Source organism: Scleropages formosus, chromosome 9 (genome assembly GCF_900964775.1).
Source record: "Scleropages formosus chromosome 9, fSclFor1.1, whole genome shotgun sequence".
NCBI classification, from domain to species: Eukaryota; Metazoa; Chordata; class Actinopteri; order Osteoglossiformes; family Osteoglossidae; genus Scleropages; species Scleropages formosus.
Window position 1 is genome coordinate 12410018 of NC_041814.1, and position 20701 is coordinate 12430718.

At 39.8% G+C, this 20701-nt stretch overlaps 1 protein-coding gene across 1 annotated transcript; it reads left to right on the forward strand.

Moving 5' to 3' along the window:
- Positions 1-241: 241 nt before the first annotated feature.
- LOC108923479 (coagulation factor XIII A chain-like) lies at positions 242-17284 on the forward strand. Its single transcript, XM_029254822.1, has 14 exons — positions 242-383; positions 8590-8769; positions 9052-9297; positions 9739-9857; positions 10247-10354; positions 10895-11069; positions 11762-11900; positions 12552-12655; positions 13236-13324; positions 13457-13610; positions 13960-14235; positions 14690-14850; positions 16304-16440; positions 17143-17284. Exons 1-14 carry the CDS (start codon positions 242-244, stop codon positions 17282-17284), a joined length of 2172 nt encoding a protein of 723 aa, XP_029110655.1.
- The last annotated feature ends 3417 nt before the right edge of the window (positions 17285-20701 follow it).

Here is a 20701-nt window from a genome sequence, read left to right on the forward strand (position 1 = left end):
TGAGAGTTTTTAGAAAAATATCCACATTCTTGATATTAGCAAATTTTAGCAACAGGCTCCAAGCACCAAATATTCCAGTACCTTTTAGGAGCTGATGCGTTCTAAAATGTTTTGGTACTTTCCAGAATGTGCTGTACATCCAAGTGTACTGTGCGAGACATCCTACAGAGAGGAGGTCAGAACACTTTCAACATGGTTTGATGACAACAATTTCTCTCTGAATGCGAACAAGGCCAAGGAGATGATCGTGAATTACAGGAAGTCACAGAGAGGGGGTCACGCTCCTGTCCACATCAACGGGGTGGAGGTGGAGAGGGTTAAGAGCTACAAGTTCCTGGGTGTACACATCTCCGAGGATCTCTCCTGGAGCCTCCACATATACAGTAATGAGAGCAGCCCATCAGCCTCTCTACTTCCTGCGGTGGCTTAAGAGGTTTGGCATCTCCTCTGGCATCATGTTCAACTTCTACCGCTGCACCACAGAGAGCATTCTAACCGGCTGCATCGCTGTATGGTATGGCAGCTGCTCTTCTTCCGACCGCAAAGCCCTTCAGAGAGTGCTGAGAACGGCTGAACTGGAAATAAACTTCCAGCCTTCCAAGACATTTACCAAGAACGCTGTTTGAGAAAGGCCCGGAATATCATTAAGGACTGCACTCACCCATCTCACCGCCTGTTTGCGACTCTGCTGTCAGGCAAACTCTACAGTTGCATCCAGTCAAGGACAACAAGACTGAAGGACAGCTTTTACCTACGAGCCATCACACTACTTAACAGCCAGCAGTCTTTCACCTAGCACTGCGACACTTTATTACTGCCACTTCCCGACACCTAGATATTTACTATTCAGTATTCGCTATCTATTATTCAGTTTTACTATTTACTATTTATTGTACTTGTATTTATTGTTCTGCCTTACTTATTAGCACGTCCTGTCTAAATACGTGTTTGTTCAAATATGCGTTTGTTCATGTCTAATATGGGGGGGGGGTGCGGTGGCACTTGGCCAGGTCTCGCTCCCTAGCGGGTCTGGGGTTCGAATCCTGTTTGGGATGCCTTGTGATGGACTGGCGTCCCTTCCTGGGTGTGTCCCCTCCAGCCTTACACCCTGTGTTGCCGGGTTAGGCTCCGGTTCGTCGTGACCCCACTTGGGACTAGCAGTTTCAGTGTGTGTGTGTGTGTGTGTGTGTGTGTGTGTGTGTGTGTGTGTGTGTGTGTCATGTCATGTCATAATACAAGCTTGTACTGTCAATGTCTGAATCTGAGCCTTGTCACAAGCATTTCAATGCCTGGTGTACTGTGCAAATGACAAATAAAAAACCCTGACTCAGATGCCTTCTAGAATCTTCCAATGGCTGCAAAGTACCAAACTAAAACAAACATTGCAGAAAGGACAAGATATGTTTTTTTTTTTAATCAGTAAACTTTAACTAATCATAATCAACGCAAAAATTAGCAGAGCTAAGAACTTTGAAAAATGCTGCGTTGGATGCTGAACATATTTTGGGTATTCCATAGTATGTGTATAACCTTCCATAATGTTCTGTCATTTTATTAGTAGTTAGTAACACCGAAGGATTTTACTCTACCCGACTGACCCTCAAATAACCCCTAAGTAGACGGATGAGCAGGTAAAGCGATTGTTGCTGACTCACCATTTGGATGAGGAAGTGCAGTTGATTTTATTGGAAGAGGAAGTGCACCTGAGAACAAATGAAAAATTGTACACAGATGGTCTGGTACAAATGCATCCCAGTATATAGTAAGCTGTGACTTGGCCCATGCTGCCGCCGGAGGACGGTCACCTAGCTCTTGCCTCATCATGTTTATATTGCTCTTCCTGAGCGAATAGAGGGCGTTCTGGGCCGTAGGGAAACAATTCTCACATAGCTGCTACGTAACTGAAGAAGACAAGCAGTACATTATTGTTCAACTCCAAAGGAACAAGTAAAGAAATAGTAAAAATACTTTTGTTAAAACATCAAGGAAAAATCCACTCATTTGCCGTGTTGCTGTTTATTCACCAAGAGAAGATATATACAATGTGTCTGTTGCCATCTAGTGGAAAGACATTTATGACAAAGTTTTAAAGACATTCCTTTGATTCTTTGAAGAACTGGGTATGTGGTACAGGGTGGTGTGGCACCTATCTTTGAAGCACAGGAAAAGAGCCATTGTGCTCTTCGGATGGGATGCCGGTGCTCTGCAGGAAATCACACACACGACCACGCACAGTAAGGGTAATGTTGTGGTACGGTTGAAGAAGAAAATATCTAGATATCTGATCCTCATTTAAACGTGATTAATGGGTCAAGGAAACCACATCTGATAAAACTGGAAATGTATGTTTTTTTTTTCTGTATTTATTCAACAACATTTAAGAGAAGTGCAATTTCCTAGATTGGCAAAAGTAAGTACACCTCTGGGTTCTGTACCATATAGTCCCCATTTGGTCAAAATGAACAGGTAGCAGTGATTTTTGTAGCTATCTTTCAGCCTCTTAAATAAATTGAGATGAATTTTGGCATGAGGGAGGGTGTGGTGGTGCAGTGGGTTGGACTGGGTTGGACTGGGTCCTGCTCTCTGGCAGATCTGGGGTTCAAGAACCGCTTGGGGTGCCTTGCAATGGACTGGCGTCCTGTCCTGGGTGTGTCTCCTCCCCCTCCAGCCTTACACCCTGTGTTGCCAGGTTAGGCTCTGGCTCCCCATGACCCTGTATGGGACAAGTGGTTTCAGCTGATGTGTGTGAATTTTGGCATGGTCCCCCCCCTCCACACTGCTTCAACTGTGTATTTGGTGAATGTACAGCTTACTTCGAGTCCCTGCACAACATTTCAACATTAAGGATTTAATTCCACTAAAATGTTTCATATTCTTGTACCGTTTAAGAAATAAAAATAATCAGCTGTATCCAAGCAAGGCTAATATACTCTATCTAGAATTATTTAATGCATGCACAGCAAAACCTGCTAAAATATGTAAAACACATGTATGGGATAAAATTTGTGTTGGAGGATTTAGCACCATTTGAATAGGGCATTGTCACATATAGCGTATATTTACGTGAGATCGGTATAACAGAAAGAGATTCCCTTTCTTGTGTATCAAATAATAAATGTTTTAAAGCATTGTCAGCAACATCAGATGTAAACATCAGATGAGTTATGCATGCTGACACTAGCATGTTGCTGCCAAAAAAACAGGGAGGGAAGGTCAATTCTATCTTGTACCAGTGTCAGGATGACCTGACATTCTGTTGCCATTTAGTCGATTTCCCCAAAAATACCAGCAGAGTAGTGTAACAGTTCAGTTGAAAACAATGAAATGAACGAAATTTACACAAATTTTTAATTGTACACAAAGCATGGTGAACTATTCACTAAACCTGTGACAATATACATATATGTATACTAACAATTGCTTTAAAAAAGCACATTTTTCAAGAGAAAAGATAAAACAGCATGTTTTATCTTTATGCTGCTTTTCACCAAAGTTACTTACAGTGCTAAATATTTAACGGACAATGTTTCACCCATGGGGGGGTGCGGTGGCGCAGTGGGTTGGACCGCAGTCCTGCTCTCCGGTGGGTCTGGGGTTCGAGTCCCGCTTGGGGTGCCTTGTGACGGACTGGCGTCCCGTCCTGGGTGTGTCCTCTCCCCCTCCGGCCTTACGCCCTGTGTTGCCGGGTTAGGCTCCGTGACCCCGTATGGGACGAGCGGTTCTGAAAATGTGTGTGTGTGTGTGTGTGTGTGTGTGTTCACCCATTGAAACAGCAGCGTAACTTTAATGGTACAATTCATAGTAAGGAGCTTCATTAAGGGTTCAACAGTCGGAACAGGGCTAGAACCCAAGATTTTCAGGCTCAGAGACAACAATAACAACCATTACAGTCCCGTGCAGAAGAAGAACCACAAATTTTCCAGTGGAAAAATGAATAAGTGTTAGGCAGATATCATGTACTGTACACCGGGGCTGTGTTATGCACTTTTCTGAAGACTATTGTCATGATTATGTTCAGAGATTTTTGTTGAAGTGTGGGGCAGATAATAGTGTAGTGGTCAGAGCTGTTGCTTTTGGGTGTAAAAGCTGCAGGTTTGAATCCCAGCTGTAGTGCCTTTGAGCAAGGTACTTACCCTAAATGACACAGGTAAAACCACCCTGCTCTATAAAAGGATTATAAGAAGGTTAACATTTTAAGTTGCTCTGGAAATATTGAGTAAATGCAAACTATCCCAGAGATATCTTATTTACATAAAGTGAAATTTGTTCAACTCCTGTATGCTTGGGGGGTGTGGTGGTGCAGCGGGTTTGACCGGGTCCTGCTCTCAAGTGGGTCTGGGGTTCGAGGCCTGCTTGGTGTGTCCTCAGACGGCCTGGGACAAGCATTTTCAGACAATGTGTTTGTGTGTAGTGTATGTTCACATTTGTCACTCCAATCCTTCATATTAGATGTGAACCTGCAGTTTTTTGGTAACAAGCCAAATCAGGTCATCACAGCTTTCAGAAGCTTAAATTCATGCCCCAAGTGTTCCTGTTAACTTATAGCTCCCAAAGTTGAAAGCATAAGGAAGATTTTTGCAGTTCTGAAAATAAAAAGGATTAGTTATTAAGTGCATTTTAGTGTTTTGTAATAACTGGAGATTAAATTATTCAGTGCTTTAATAGAGAATGTATACTTCAAGGACTAGATGTGTATTCTGATAGTGTGCATTTAATTATGACGGACAAATAAGAAATTTATAACGTTTAAACGTGAAGGCAGAAAGGCCTACATGTGTGTAAAGTGGCCAGTAAGCAGAGTGAAGTGCTGAGAGGAGCTGATGTGCAGTTGTAAGAAACACAGCAGTTCAGATGAGATTAAGTAAATCATGAAAGAGACGGGACATCTGGCCGAATCTGCAAAGTGTGACACAATACTGTTTTCATGACAGTGCGACTGTGTAAGATGGGTTTCTCAAAGATGCTTTAAGCCTTTTCCGTACAAACGTGGTGAGACAAACCTGGTCGGACACATACAGGAGGAATGGCAGGGTTGAATCTCTGCACAGCTTGCTTTTGTGAGCCATTAAGAAGGAAAAAGCAAGAACCCGGTACACTTACAATACAGCACGTAAACAAACACTTATTAAAAGTAAAGAGTTTTACAGAGGATCTTTTAAAACACTGAATAAATTTTATCGCCTTGCATGACCAGGGGTCATATCCAAGTTTGGATATCATATCTTAATTGCATTGAATGACCAAAAACTGATTTTGCTTTGACCTGGAGGATGTGTCTTTTTTTTTTTTTTCTTGCTAAATGAAGGCAGAACACGGAATCAGAAAAAAGAAGTGATTCTCATTCTTGAAAATTTTGCACGTTCTCACTTCCTTCAGTAGACTCAGGAAACGCTGTGACACAGAAACTTGCTCTGAAAGTATAATTTTAACTTTGCAGCTCTGTACATTTGATGTGCCTGACCATCTTATGCCCACCCTGGACCCTGACTCATTGTTACATCGCACACTGTTTTTTGCATTTCTTCAATTGGCGAAGTCAAAACTTGAGGAGTTATGATAGGAGTTACTGTTTATGCTAATAACATATGTACCCTTCATCTATGAAATTAAAACAACATAGAATAAATGGGTATGATATGTTGCTCAGTTCTGGTATTCATTCAGTACTGACTTATGAAAGAATACCTCTGATGAATAACTTATATGCAGTAACAATTTATTTTTGAGGCAAAAATAAAAACATCTATAAATTTCATTGCTAATATTTTTTTTGCGGTGAGGATACAGTTGTTTCTCTATTAACAAACTTCAGAACGACAGAAGGTTCAAGTAATTCACTTAAAACAGAGTAGTACCTTGTGGCAGCAGTCTTTTTCCTTTTCAAAATCCCATTTTGACAGCAGTATCCATTGAAACACGTATTTTGCAGATGGGTGTAATGTCGCAGTTTATTTGGGTTTCATTACACTTTTTGAGGGGGGCGCTGTGGTGCAGCAGGTTTGGCTGGGGCCTGCTCTCTGGTGGGTCTGGGGTTCGAGTCCTGCTTGGGGTGCCTTGTGATGGACTGGCGTCCCATCCTGGGTGTGTCCCCTCCCCCTCCAACCTCGCGCCTTGTGTTTCGGGGTTAGGCTCCGGTTTGCCGCGACCCTGCTCGGGACAAGCGGTTTCAGACAGTGTGCTTGTGTGTACACACTTCTAAGTATTTCTTGACACAGGAGAAAGTGGATGCTACATGACATTCCATTTTAGAACAACTTATGACTCAAAATCTAGTAAGTTTATCTGTGTGTACCAAAATAATTTGTGTATGTGGTAGTATGTGACTGTGTGTCAGTGGCTACCCTGTGATAGACAGCAGACCCCTCTGGGGTGTATTCTGACTACTCAAGCACCCCTGTTTCCAGAGTAGACTCTGGACTACTGTTTTCTTGCCTTCCCTGCCAATCAGTTAATTCTGAAAAAAAAATTTACACACACACACCTTCAGAGCCGCTTGTCCCATATGGGGTCACGGGGAACCGGAGCCTACCCGGCAACACAGGGCGTAAGGCCGGAGGGGGAGGGGTCACACCCAGGACGGGACACCAGTCCGTCGCAAGGCACCCCAAGTGGGACTCGAACCCCAGACCCACCGGACAGCAGGACTGTGGTCCAACCCACTGCGCCACCGCACCCCTAAAAAAATTTACTTTATATATAATCACATAAATTGTTTAAGGAGTGTGTAGGACAAAAACAAATTGCCCATTTGCCCATATACTGCAAATACCTTTCAAATGTGTAATGTTGGATTATTTTTAAAAATGGAATATTTTTTTTACCTGGGTGTTTGAGGTATTTTTAGAAACTTTACAAAATACAGAGAAATGTAATACTTGCACTATATTATACATTTCTTTGATATTTGTTATCATACAATTAACATATATTTAATCTGCACAATAAGATAAATTTATTGCCACCTTTAATGAACAAAAGTGTTATGACTGAACTATGTCGGTAAATGTATCCTTAACTATAGGAAAAGCTTCTCAAGACAACAATGCTGAATTATCATGTATTATTTCTATTATCGCAAGAATTCCAGATGCCTATTATTATTTTGAGAATGACAGAAGTCCAGCGCAAATGGGGTCTGGAAAAGAGGAAATCCAGCTCTGTAGATCCTGTTTTGCCCCAATAAAAACCCAAGCATGAATCATTGAGCCACAAGTTGAAGATCTGTCCAGCAAAGAACTCCACATTTTTCCAGAAAAGGTAAGTACAAATTTTGATGTGGTTTCACTTGTTAAATGCCATTTACATTCAACAGTTCAAATTTTGACTCAACTTGCCAGTGATTGTGTACATAATAGTTTGCTTTCCAGTTTTCATTTCTTTCCTTTTTCCAGCTGTTTCACATTTTAATTTGTAAGAGTCTGCAGATTTCTGATCATTCTCTATACTTTGCGTGTCTATGACAAAACGGTGAGGCAGAACAAGGTGTTTGTTTCTTCACCATAACTTAATGGGTATCATGTCCCAGACAGAGTCACTGTAAATTAAAAGATGGTTTTGTTCCTCAGTCACACAGGCGAACCTGCACTTTTAACAGGTGATTTTACTCAGCATGGAGTATATAATACTAGTAGTGTACCAAGACATAAATTGTACCACCCAGTATTACAAGTACAAGTTTAGGTACCATGCTGTCTTCTACATAATGTATTATAACTGAAATCATTCACAATAAGTGATAAATTATAGCTGTTTAGGACAATAGCAATATCGGAAATGTTAATCTCTGCAGATGCAAGAAAGCTAAAATAAAACTGCACAAAAATATTCAGAATAAATATTTTAAACGTTTATAAATACAGTACTGTCCAAAGTGTCCTGAGTGCTGGTTTCCTATATTCATCTCCAATGAATACTGAAACACACCAAAAGTAGGGATGTAAATGAAAAAATCAAAAACTCTGTCTTGTCTTCCAGATCAGAAGCTGTGACTTTCAGCACAATGTTCAGATCTGAGCACCCCCGCAGGTCATCTTCCCATCATGAGTGGCGCCACAATAAGGAAAACTCCAACGCTTTGGCAGATGATGTCCCTGAATTTCAGGCTTATGATGGAACACCCCGTAGCCAAATGCCCGATGGTGAAAAGGAGTCTTTGAACACCATTACATCTAAAATTAAAGTTTCTGATGTTTTCATTGGATGTGTTTCTGCAGGCCTGTTTAGTCATCCTGATTTTTAATTAAATCTGTGTTCAACAGCATACTTTCTGATCAACTCACTAACTCTGTCTACAAGAGTAAAAATGGTATAACAGAAATCTGTATATCTTTCTTTTAAAATGTAGTCTGTTGAGAGGTTTTTTTTTTAATTGATTGCTGACTTTCAACAAGCAATTTTAAAGCCCAGCTACCTGATTTGGTATGAATTTACCTCAACCGGAAGCACGTTAATTTGTAAAGTTTTTAAACAGCTCTCTAACTTCTTCAAAATTCAATTCTTTTGTGAAACAAAAGCTCAAAGGTCTTGGCACAAAGGACCGTATAGCACATTCTTGCATTCTCTCAATGCAAAAATTGCTTTATCATGCAGGATTCCTGAAGGTGTTGCAAATAGACCTGCAGGAGGAGCAAAACCGGAGAGAGCACCACACTGACTTGTTTGCCAGCCCAAACTTGATTGTGCGAAGGGGTCAAGAGTTTCGAATAAGCATCACTTTTGACGGTCCCTATAACCCTAGTAAGGATGGATTCTACGTGGAATTCCGAATTGGTAAGTTTAGTGTTAATTCACAGTCTGTTGTTGTCAAAATCAGTCCGTAGGTGACAGAGAATAAATTGTTGATGTCATTGGCATTCATATCTTGCCAGTTTAGCTTCCATACTCACCAGTCCTCATTACCTTGTTGAAAGATTTATATTTTGGCTAGAGGTAGTTGCATTAGTAATACATGCAGTTTAGAAGTTCATTTTGAGAAAACCATACAATAGAAGCTGTGATAAAATTTGTCGTTTATATTGTTTCAGTTCATCATTCATTTTCTTCCTTTTAAAGGTGTTAATCCACAAATCCACAAGCAAACCGCCATCATTGTCTCTCCTAATCAGGATAACAAAGGTCCATGGCAAAGCCAGTTGCTGGAAAACAAGGGAAATATTATCGAAATGGGTATCACCCCTTCAGCGAATTGCATTGTGGGAAAATTCCTCATGTATGCAGTTGTTGTAGCACCTACTGGCCTGATTAGGGACAAGGAAAATTCCAGTGAAATCTACATTTTATTTAACTCCTGGGCTCCAGGTGAGAACCATCAGCAATGATTCAACTTGTGTTTTACTATTTAATGGTTGAAACAACTTAGGTGTGAGATGGTAGAGAAGGGGCACTGACCCTTGGCTGTGGTTTTGGGCATAGGTTTGAAGCCTGCTGTTTGTGTAGATTTCCTTAAGATGCTCCAGTTTCCTTCCACAGTCAAAAGACACATGTTTCCGGCATATCGGTGACTGTGACCTGTACTTGCGTGTGTGAAAGAATGAGTGTTACTGCTGTATAATGGACCAGCCATTCACCCTATGCTCCCGGGATCTTTTTTTAGGAACAACAAATTACTTAACATCTCAAGTCAGCTCTATTATGTTCTTTCTTACTAATCCATGAACCTTTTTCTCAAACATAAACAATTATTTAGATTGCTCTGATAGAACACTGGTCTAAGTTCCTTACTTGGCTTCTCTCTCACAGATGACACAGTGTTCATGCATGATGATACCGAGAGAATGGAATATGTGCTGAACCAAGTGGGCACCATCTACTGTGGGAGCATCAGCAATGTGATGAAAAGGCCTTGGCATTATGGCCAGGTGATGCTGCTTTCAGACCTCTTACCTGTGCTCCTGTCCTCGCTGAATAAATCAACATACATTCTAGGTTTTTATGGTTTTTATGAGTGGCTGTAACAGGGCTGTTACTTTAAATTAGATTAATGCTAGTTTTTAGATTCAGGTACTTTGTACTAGTGATTTGTCATTGCATGTTAGAAAGCTATACATGCTGTGCTTTTCTCTTGGAAGATTTTGGACCAACCAGCCAAGTCTGTATTTTCATTTCTTCATTCTGATTCTCTTTTAAAGTCATATTTATATTTTGCACATTTGTCTAGTATTTAGGTTTCATTTGTTATTCCTCAAAACATCTTTCAGTTATTTCCAGTATTCAGGTATTCACTGAGTACATGGGTTTTTATTTTCAGTTTGAGAATGGAATTCTGGATGCTTGTCTCTATCTCATGGATGATGCCACCATACCACTCATCAGCAGAGGTGACCCAGTTGTTGTGGCCCGGCAGGGTTCTGCAAAGGTGACTGGAACTTATTCTTCACTTGCTACACATTATTTTAAACACTTCATGGGGTTAGATGCTACTTTACTATTCAAATCCAGCTCAGCTTGTGTGGAACTTCCATGTTTACATTTATCTGATACTTTTCTCCAGAGTGACATTGGAATGTCAAGCTGCCTACAGTTATTTACCCATTTATACAACTGGGTAATTTTACTGGAACAATTTAGGAGTAGTACTTTGACCAAGGGTACTATAGCTGGCAGCAGGATTCAAACCTGCAACTTTTGGGTCTAAAGGCATCAGCTCTCAACAATACCCTACACTATCCCCTTCCAAAAGCAGTCATTTAAAGTCCCAAAGGATGCTGTGCTGTCTTTAAGTAAAGTATTTGTGTAAAAATCTCTACATATGTAAATAATCACTATTGTAAGTCAATCTAGGTAGACGTGCTGGGAAGCAATGAAATATTAATGTGTGGCTGGAATAATATTTGCCATGTTGTTTCATGGAAGCCTCGAAATATAGCAGCTTTGGGCACTGACTCTGTGTTTCTAGTTGAACTCACAGGATGACAATGGCGTGTTGACGGGAAAGTGGAGTGAAGACTATTCCCATGGTCGGGCACCCACCTCCTGGACAGGCAGCGTTGAAATTCTACATCTCTACGCCAGCAATGGAGTGCCCGTCAATTATGCGCAGTGCTGGGTCTACGCTGGTGTCTTCAACACCTGTTAGTTAAACATTCATATACTTATAGTTAAAGCGTTATTATATAGATGAGTGAAATATGTGACCTTTCCAAATGTATTAAATGGGATAAAAATTCTTGAGTCAGAATTATATATATATATCAGAGACTAAAACCTCCTCTCCTAAAACAAAAATGTACTGCACTTAAAATTAATCTCATTGATCTTTGACTTTGAATGCCATAAGAAATGTACAAAAAAACTCTTGAATTTCACCAATTTTTGTAAGAAGTAAAAATATGGATTAGAAAATTCTTAATAATCCAATTACTGTAGTACTATTATCCATTAGTGATCCATAATGTTCATTCACTCCTTACTTCACTATTATTAAGAAAACTGTACATAAAATCAGCTATATGATGTAAGATAAGTTTGATATAGCAGACAATATTAGTTCCTCTTTGTTCCTGGGCTATGGCTATAAATTCGGGTTGAAATCCAGTTCTGTTTCGTGTGAAGTTTTCATGTTCTTTACATGACTGCATGGATTTCCTCTGACAGTTCAAAGAAGTAGTTAATTTAAATTGCTCTCAGCCTATACAGGGTGTACTCTACCTTATGCCCAAAACTTTAATAGAGTATACATGATCTGTAAAGAATTTTTTCTTTTTATATACTTGTGCTGAAATGCTTAGTGCTTTGTATAATGTTTTCCCCTCCTTCATCATAGTTCTCCGTTGCTTGGGGATTCCATCCAGGGTCATCACCAACTACAATTCTGCCCATGACAATGATAGAAGCTTAAAAACGGACATCATTGTTGACTGCAATGGAAAAATAGACAAAAAATACACCAAGGACTCTATCTGGTATGTTCTCAATGAAATATTGCAGAATTGTTTAAACTTTATTATACCATGACAAATCTTTGTTATTCCTTTCTACAAAACTTGTTTGCAAACCTTTGCCATTTACAATGAAAATTATCCCCAAATATTTTCTAGTAATAACTGTAGGTATCTGTGGTGGCTTGCGGTGGTGTATAGCAATCAGTACTTTGTGTTATGGCTGCAACAAACCCGTTTGAATCCGGGTCACACCAATTGAGGTGTCTGTGTTTTGTAAGTTGGCCTTTACATGGATGTTTCTGCAGGTGCTCTGGTTTCCTCCAAAGACATGTGTTTCAAGTGAATTGGTGACTTTAAATTGCTCCTCATGTATGTGCATGACAGCGTGTGACATCGTTCTGGTGTAGTGACTAACTGCATGACATGTATTGCAGAGTACACTAGTGTATGTAGCATTGCAAAGCACCTTGGATGAAATTGTGTCAGCTAAATACTACAGCATATCTATTCTAAGTTGCTCTGGAGAAAAGTTTCTGCTAGATAAATAAATGTAAATCCCAAGTCCAAGGTAAGAATTTATGAGGAACCCTGCTGTTGTTGTAATGCAATGTTGTCTATGCGTTTCTTGGCTGCCATGGGCCCAAAAGTCATGTGCAGATGCTGTCCCTGCAGGAACTTCCACTGCTGGAACGAATGCTACATGGCCAGACCTGACCTCCCTCTGGACTTTGGCGGCTGGCAGGTTGTAGATGCCACCCCTCAAGAAACTAGTGATGGTAAGGATTGCCTCTACTTGTTCAAGACAGCAGCATTTTTGATTCAGTGGAATCATAGTTTGAAGATGTGGTCTTGTCAATTTTTTAAAAAAAAAAAACTCTTTTTTTAGTAATATGAACAAACTCTGGTAGCAAAGTGCCTAGAACTGCTTTCTTTAGACCCAAAGGTTACAGGTTCAAACCTTCCCTCCAGCTGTAGTACCCTTGAACAAGGTATTTATGCTAAATTGCTCCAGTAAAATTGCCCATCTCTGTAACTGGGTAAATACCTTACATTGTCAATTGCTCTGGAGAAAAGTGTCAGCTTAATGTAATGTAACTGTTTCAGATTCACTGCACTATTTGATAGGCAGGACTTCTCAGCAAGCACATATTATGTGGTTCAGATAATTGATTCATATCAAGACTGAAAAACATTTAAAGTACCAATTTCCATGTTTCATATACTGAAATGTCTAGGTTCGTCAGACAGGTTTTGTAGTATGACAAAAGCTGTATTTTCGCATTTCAATGACATGAACATATTACACATTAGTAGGTCTCTGTGCTGAAAGAATGTTTTACTACCCTAACCCCACAGGATTGTACAGATGTGGTCCTGCCCCTCTCTATGGCATCAAGCAGGGCGTTATATGCTACCCCTATGATTCTCCATTTGTGTTTGCAGAGGTAAACCAATTTAGGGATGCTTTAATGCAGAAGTTTAGCTGTTTGTTTTTGGTTGTTTAGGTGACACAGTTTCATGATGATATTATGGTATTAAATTTGACTTTAAATTTTGACTTCTTTTACTGCCTTCAGGTGAACAGTGATGTCATCTTTTACAAAAGGGACAAGTACGGAAAACTGACAAAAGTGTCTGTAAATGAGACGTATGTGGGCAAAATGTTGCTGACCAAAGCGATTGGTCAGGATGTGCCAATAAACATCACTGAATTGTACAAATTTCCAGAAGGTAAGTTTGAAGGGGTTCAGTGTACTCTAAGCAACATATGTAAATATCATTCAATGAACTTGTTAAAAATCAAATTGTCCACCATCTATATCAATAAAAAGAGGTGAAGAGGCATTGAAGAGTTGCATCCTTTCATTTTAAACATTTTACACTGACAACAAAATAAATGTAACATTTCTAAATTGTTATATGCTTCAGCAGCTCTATCCTATAAGTGAACAAAATGGGTCTGTACTGGGCATATTGTCAATTATACAGTATTAGTGCATCAGAAAGATATTTGTCTCCTCAACCACATGCCTGAACTACAATCTTAGACTGTTGTATATGAATCATTGTTCCAATGCAGGGACCATGCAGGAGCGCCTGGCCCTTCAAATGGCAGAATCCTATGGTACTGAGAAGGATCGATCGGTTCTGCCGAAAGTGGATGTGGAGATGAAAGTCACAGTAAAACCCGTGACATTGGGAGAAGACTTTCAGCTAGTCTTGATTTTCCAGAGCTTGGGCAGATCCCTCTACAACGTTGATGTCTTTGTCTCTGGCAATGTGATGTACTACACAGGTGTCTCTGGTCCTGAATTCATGTCCACTACCTTACAGGTGCAGGTGGATCCTTCAAGGCGTAAGTAGGAATCAACAACAAATGATGCAAATCTGATTCTCTCTACTTCACAAATATTCAGGTTCTCACTTCCAGCAATCATGAAAATCAAGATGCCGATGTACATAAAAAAGCAATTTAAAAAGTTATATATATACTTTTGGGACAAACAGTTTCTCTCTCTGTGTGTGTGTGTGTGTGTGTGTGTGTGTGTGTGTGTATCTTCTATATAATGCCTGAAAATTTGGTGTTCATAGCTCTTACGTCAATTTCCAGCTATATTTTAGGTTTAAAACAGAAATGTCCTATATCTTAGTCTTGGGCCTCTCCGCTCTGTTATATTTACACTTATGTTTATTCATTTAGGAGACCCTTGCACCCAAAGCAATGTACAACTCAGAGAAAACAAAAGTGCCTTCCAGCTAGAGATACAGATGCGGACTCTGTTAATTGATAAACACTTGATGTCTTGCAGAAACAACAGCTACCGTGGATGTGCGTTCTGAAGAATACATGAACAAGCTGTTCGGTCATGGGAATCTGCATTTCTTCATCACAGGAAAAGTAAAAGAAACAGGCCATATGCTCAACATCATGCACCCAGTTAGCCTGATCAGCCCCCAGCTTACGGTTAAGGTCAGAGCAATTGTTCTCATGTATGGTGATTTTTCTTAGACAACAAATGGTGGTTAATAAAATATATTGAAATGGTGTAAGGACTTACCTCTCAGTTGCACATGCTATGCCAGTTCTGCAGGTACAGAGAACTGTAAAAGCTACTGATGTTACAATGCAGGATCTGAGGTACCAAAACATCATCAGACCATCATTCTATCACCAGAATGCTTCATTTTTGATAGGAGGTTCAAAGTGTGAAATGGTGTGTTGTAGATATAACATGGCCCATTTGGCCGAAAAAATCCACTTTTGAGTCATTGGTCCACAGAACATTCTTCTGGGAGTCCTGAAAGTCATCTAGATACTTGCAAACGAGGGTTGATTTTTCAGGTTTTTGAATTCAGCAGTGGTTCCACTTTTCACCATCTTACATTCCCATGGATCTCATTTTGCACAGTGTATTTTTTATTTTTGAGTCATGATCCCTGATTTTAGTTGAGAAAAGAACGTTACACCTTATTGCATTATGATCGAGGAATCTATTGACATCATTATGCCTTGCTTGTGGAGAGTTTTGGCAGCACAGACACTACTAGGTAGACTCACCACTGTCAAAAACATGGCTCTCACCATGGTTTGGTTGAGGTTTGGAACCTTAAGACTGGCTCTGTGACCCTTTCCAAACCCATAGCCTTCAGCAACTGTTCTTCAGAGGTTTTCAAGACTTCTGCACCTCTAAGGAGTTGTGTTTTGGAAATTTGACTTTTTAAAAAATTGGCAAAAGTTGGCAAATACTGTATTATATGAATCAGGGCTCCTAAATTGGGCCTGAATGTTTATTTAAAAAGAAAAAGATTATCTTAATTACTCCCTTAATTATTTTCATTAAATTTGGAGTATAATGGCAATTTGACACCTTATGATTAGAGTTCTGCATTTAGTATTGGGCAAAATGAAAATAAGAACAATATTTCTGACATTTCTTCTTTCTCATATACATACTACTAGAATAAGTACTTTGATCAAACTCAATGTCAAAAAAGCTGTTGAAATGCAGTACAATGTATCTAAACGAAAGGTAAAGCGCAGAGGTTCTCAGTTCTGGCTCCCCTATCACTGAGAACTGCTGAATCTCTGCCTATATTCAATAAGGGTCTGAAAACTCATCTTTTCCGAACTCACTTCGCCAATGATCTCTTAAACTCATGTATGGTGTAAATGCATAGTAACTTTATCATCATGCCCAGATAAGTCTTTACACAGCTGCTACTCCTGTATTGCGATGAACATCAGTGCATAAAGAGGAAAGAAACAACCTAAGTTAACTTAAGAATCACATGTCTGCAACTATGCCTCTTTCTCCTAATGTAATTCACAAATTGTATTTTCTATGAGATGTATGTTGCTTTGTAGAAAAGCATCTGTTAAATGAATAAATGTAAATGTAAATGTATAATTTTTTTTTATACAGGTGACTGGGGTTCCGCAGGTCAATCAGAGAATGTTTGTTACAGTGGAATTTACAAACAATTTTGGATTCAGTCTGAAGGATGTTACCCTAACTGTGGAAGGAACATGGGTTCTACCACCCAAGACTAAAACATACAGGTAAAACATTATAGATGAAATTCAAACGCCAGCACATTAAGGTGTACTCCAAAAGTGTTTCACATGTTTACTTAAATTTAGATTTTTCTAATTCTCTAAACTTTCTTAATTTATGTTAATGCCTGTATTTGCAGAAGGGGTGTCCACCAATTCTAAATGCTTGTGATCTCTTGTGCTGTTTCCTGTCTTCATCTGAAAGGATTATATGACCCACACTTTGCTGAAGAAACAACTGTAGCCAAAGTGCACAAAGTGCATACTACACCAAACTGAAAAAAAGAAAACCTTCTTAGCTTAGAGTTATATTCTATTCATTGCTGAAAAGTACTTTGGTTGATTCCTTAACAATCACACCTGGAGGCCAGCTTAATATGTCTTCACAGACAATTAAACTTAAAAGGAATTGACCAAAAACTTTACATTTAAATGATAAATTCTCTTAATTTTGGAACCTAGCTAAAACTGATGCCATGCCATAAGCACAGTCAACATTTTTTTTACATTTTCAATTCGATAACTTGAAGTGTTCTTATTATCATGTTGTGTTATGTATTGCATCATGCACTTTTTATCATTTATGCACATACCATAATCTAAGAACATACCATGAGTCTGTCACTGAGCATCCCTAAGTACAGTGTTTCTTGGTATTGCAATGCAGCTGGATATAGTCCTATACACACCTTTTTCTTTGCACTGCAGCTCAATTGCTCCAGCCTCAACCATCACCTGGACTCAGTCCTTCATCCCAATGGATCCAGGGCTAAAGATGCTGATGGCCTGCCTGGACTGCGAATACTTGAGGCAGGTCTGCGGCACGGCGAGTGTCTACATTAATGTTTGAGTTTCAGCTAGCAAGTCATGTGCAAACAGCATTGCTTTCGCTGTATTCCTTATTTTATTTTTATTTGATCACTGGTCACACAGTAATTTTTCCCACCTAAAATATACATGAATTCTCCACAAAATTATTTTTATTGCACATTCAATATATATCAGAATCAGTGAGCTACATACTTTTGTTAGATTTTTTAAAAGTAGCTGTGCAGTGCTGCCTGAAAGTTTATAGCTCTATAATCTGAAGTATTTTTAAGCAAATCTGATGAGACATTATATATATATATATACACACACACACACACACTTTCAGAACCGCTTGTCCCATACGGGGTCGCAGGGAACCGGAGCCTACCTGGTAACACAGGGCGTAAGGCCAGAGGGGGAGGGGACACACCCAGGACGGGACGCCAGTCCGTCGCAAGGCACCCCAAGCGGGATTCGAACCCCAGACCCACCGGAGAGCAGGACCCGGTCCAACCCACTGCGCCACCCTTGAGACATTATAACAAAATGAAATTAAAAAAAGTCATTATGTCAAATAAATTTTAGGTCTCTGAAACTTTTGATAAGGTTGATTCAGTGTGGAGGGGGGTGCGGTAGCGCAGTGGGTTGGACCACAGTCCTGCTCTCCAGTGGGTCTGGGGTTCAAGTCCTGCTTGGGGTGTCTTGCGACGGACTGGCGTCCCGTCCTGGGTGTGTCCCCTCCCCCTCTGGCCTTACGCCCTGTGTTGCCAGGTTAGGCTCCGGTTCCCCACGACCCCGTATGGGACAAGCGGTTCTGAAACTGTGTGTGTGTGATTCAGTGTAAATGTATCCTTTCAGTTCTCTATTAGTTTCTGGAAGAAAACACATTACTAATATTTAAATATAAAGGATAACTGGATAACATCTTGTTCCCTACCATGGCCATACTGTGAAAGAGGGTCTATATTATGTTGACAAACCACCATGATTACTGGTATTTTGCCATACAATTTAATCACCATTTTTTTTTTCTCTGTCAACAGGCGTGCGTAAGATAATAATGCTGAGCTTTGCTTTTGAGAAATTTTGACTAACATTAAAAAAATCACAGAAGCATATCTGACTTGATTGTGAGGATCTCATTATTAATTTTAAACATGCAGATGATCCGATATGACATAGCATAATGAAAGAATGTTTTCTGTGATATTTCCTTCAAGGAATATGGTGCAATAATAAGTCTGAATTGCTCTAGTACAATATCCAAGGTCCTGGTAACAAAAGTTACAGTAGTCAATGATTTTGAAAAAGCAGAGCCATCGCTCTCACACCCAATGGTGAAAAGAGTCAGATCAGTAAGGTCAGTGGAATCACATTTTACATAGTACAATACATCAAGACTCACATTACTTTTATTCATTTAGCAAATATTTTTCTCCAAAACAACTTACAGTGAATACTGTACAGTTTTTAGCTGACACCTTTTCCACCCAAGGTGACTTACAGTAAAAGATTCATTGCAATACACTGCCTGCAGTCATTCATTCATCCACACACACAGGGTCTGACACCTAGAGTGAGCAAATCCTTTCAGACACGTGTCTTTGGACTCTGGTAAGAAACCCACATGAACACAAGGAGAACACATAAACTCAGCATAGATGCAGTGGGGTTGAACCCGTGTCCTCTTGTATGGTCTAGGTCAGGGGTCGGCAACCTTCCGTATTAAAAGAGCCATTTTGGCCTGTTTCCCACCAAATAAAACCCATCTGAAGCCGCAAACCCAGTTTGATCCCTAAAATGAAGAACACACAGCATATATAGTTTCATCACACTTATTCTATGTATATAAAGACTATGATTTGTTACATTTATGAAATAAAGGAACTACAAAGAGAAAACGACTGACATTTTCTTTCTAAATTATTTGTAACAACCAAAACAACAAATTCTATTGAACTCTTAAAAAAAAGACACTGGCATGTATAAGTTTATTTATCCCTTATTTGTGGATTTTTTTAAAAGAAATCAAAAGAGCAAACAAAAAAAATGCCAGTTTATTCTAAAGGTCGCCGTCATCGGTTGATTTCCTCAGTCGCGTAGCTACAGCAGTCAACCGCCAACCTGAACATAAAACATAACTACATCAGTTCAGGGTCCAATATAAAAATATATATTTGCAAAATAATAACTCATTAAATGATTTCGTACACTTGGTTAATGTGACCTCTGCTCCTGAACCTCACTGCACAGCTGATTAATATCAGGGCTGTAAGACGTCACTTTGATCTTCACGCAGGATTTCAAGCTGTCGTCCTTGAGGGGGTCAAAAGTTCAAGACACGTCACTTGCCGGGCGGCGACAGGTGATGCATACAATGGTATCAACCAATACAGAGCTGGGACGCAAATTTTGATCGACAAAATATTACAACGTTTTATTTTAATGCTACAAGATCACCTTAATCTCCAAAATAATAACTATTACATTGATAAAACTAACTAAATAACAAAAGAATTTAAATAAAATAGCCATTTATTCACATTATTTTATCAAAGCCGCGGGGAGCCACAGCAGAGAGATGAAAGAGCCGCACGCGGCTCCGGAGCCGTGGGTTGCCGACCCCGGTCTAGGTGCTATGAGACAACAATGCTACTTGTTATGCCACCGTGTGCTCTGACATGTTACAGGTGATATACAGAATCTAGCCTAAAGCCTATCACTAGATGTATAAAGCACCAGTTAAGTTACTTATACACCATGTTATTAATGCCAGCACCCTCTATATAATTTTGCTAGGTTGTCCTTGCTCCTGATAATGCGTAAATACATGTACACAGGGGGGCGTGGTGACACAGTGGGATTGACCGGGTCCTGCTCTCTAGTGAGTCTGGGGTTCAAGTCCTGCTTGGGGTGCCTTGTGATGGACTGGCATCCCGTCCTGGGTGTGTCCCCTCCCCTCCGGCCTTACGCCCTGTATTGCCGGGGTAGACAGATATTTCGGGCTGTATTTTTATGGCTTTACTCTTCATTTGCTGTACTTACGGCACATGTGTACACTTGGAGCAGAGGCAGTGCAAGTTCGAATAGTTATAGCAGTTTACTGCTAAAGAGAAATTTTGCTTGTCACACAGTTCACATTTAAGAGACCTAATTTGACTGAGCTTATTAGCATGTCTGCCGTCATTAAAGATACAGTATTAAGGTCTGAGACACAGAAGGAGACAATAAATTCTCTATTGATGGTTATAGTGATTCACATCACAGGAAACAGCGGTGTACGGCACTGTAATTTGAAATGAAACAGCTTAACCTCCTTAAAAATTGCATTATTATGCAGCCAAAAGCTAAGGTACATACAGTATCTACCTCAAAACGAGAACATGTATACTCCAGTTCACCAAATAATTGTCATATCCGACGGTAACACAGACACGGACTTGTACTAATGCGATGT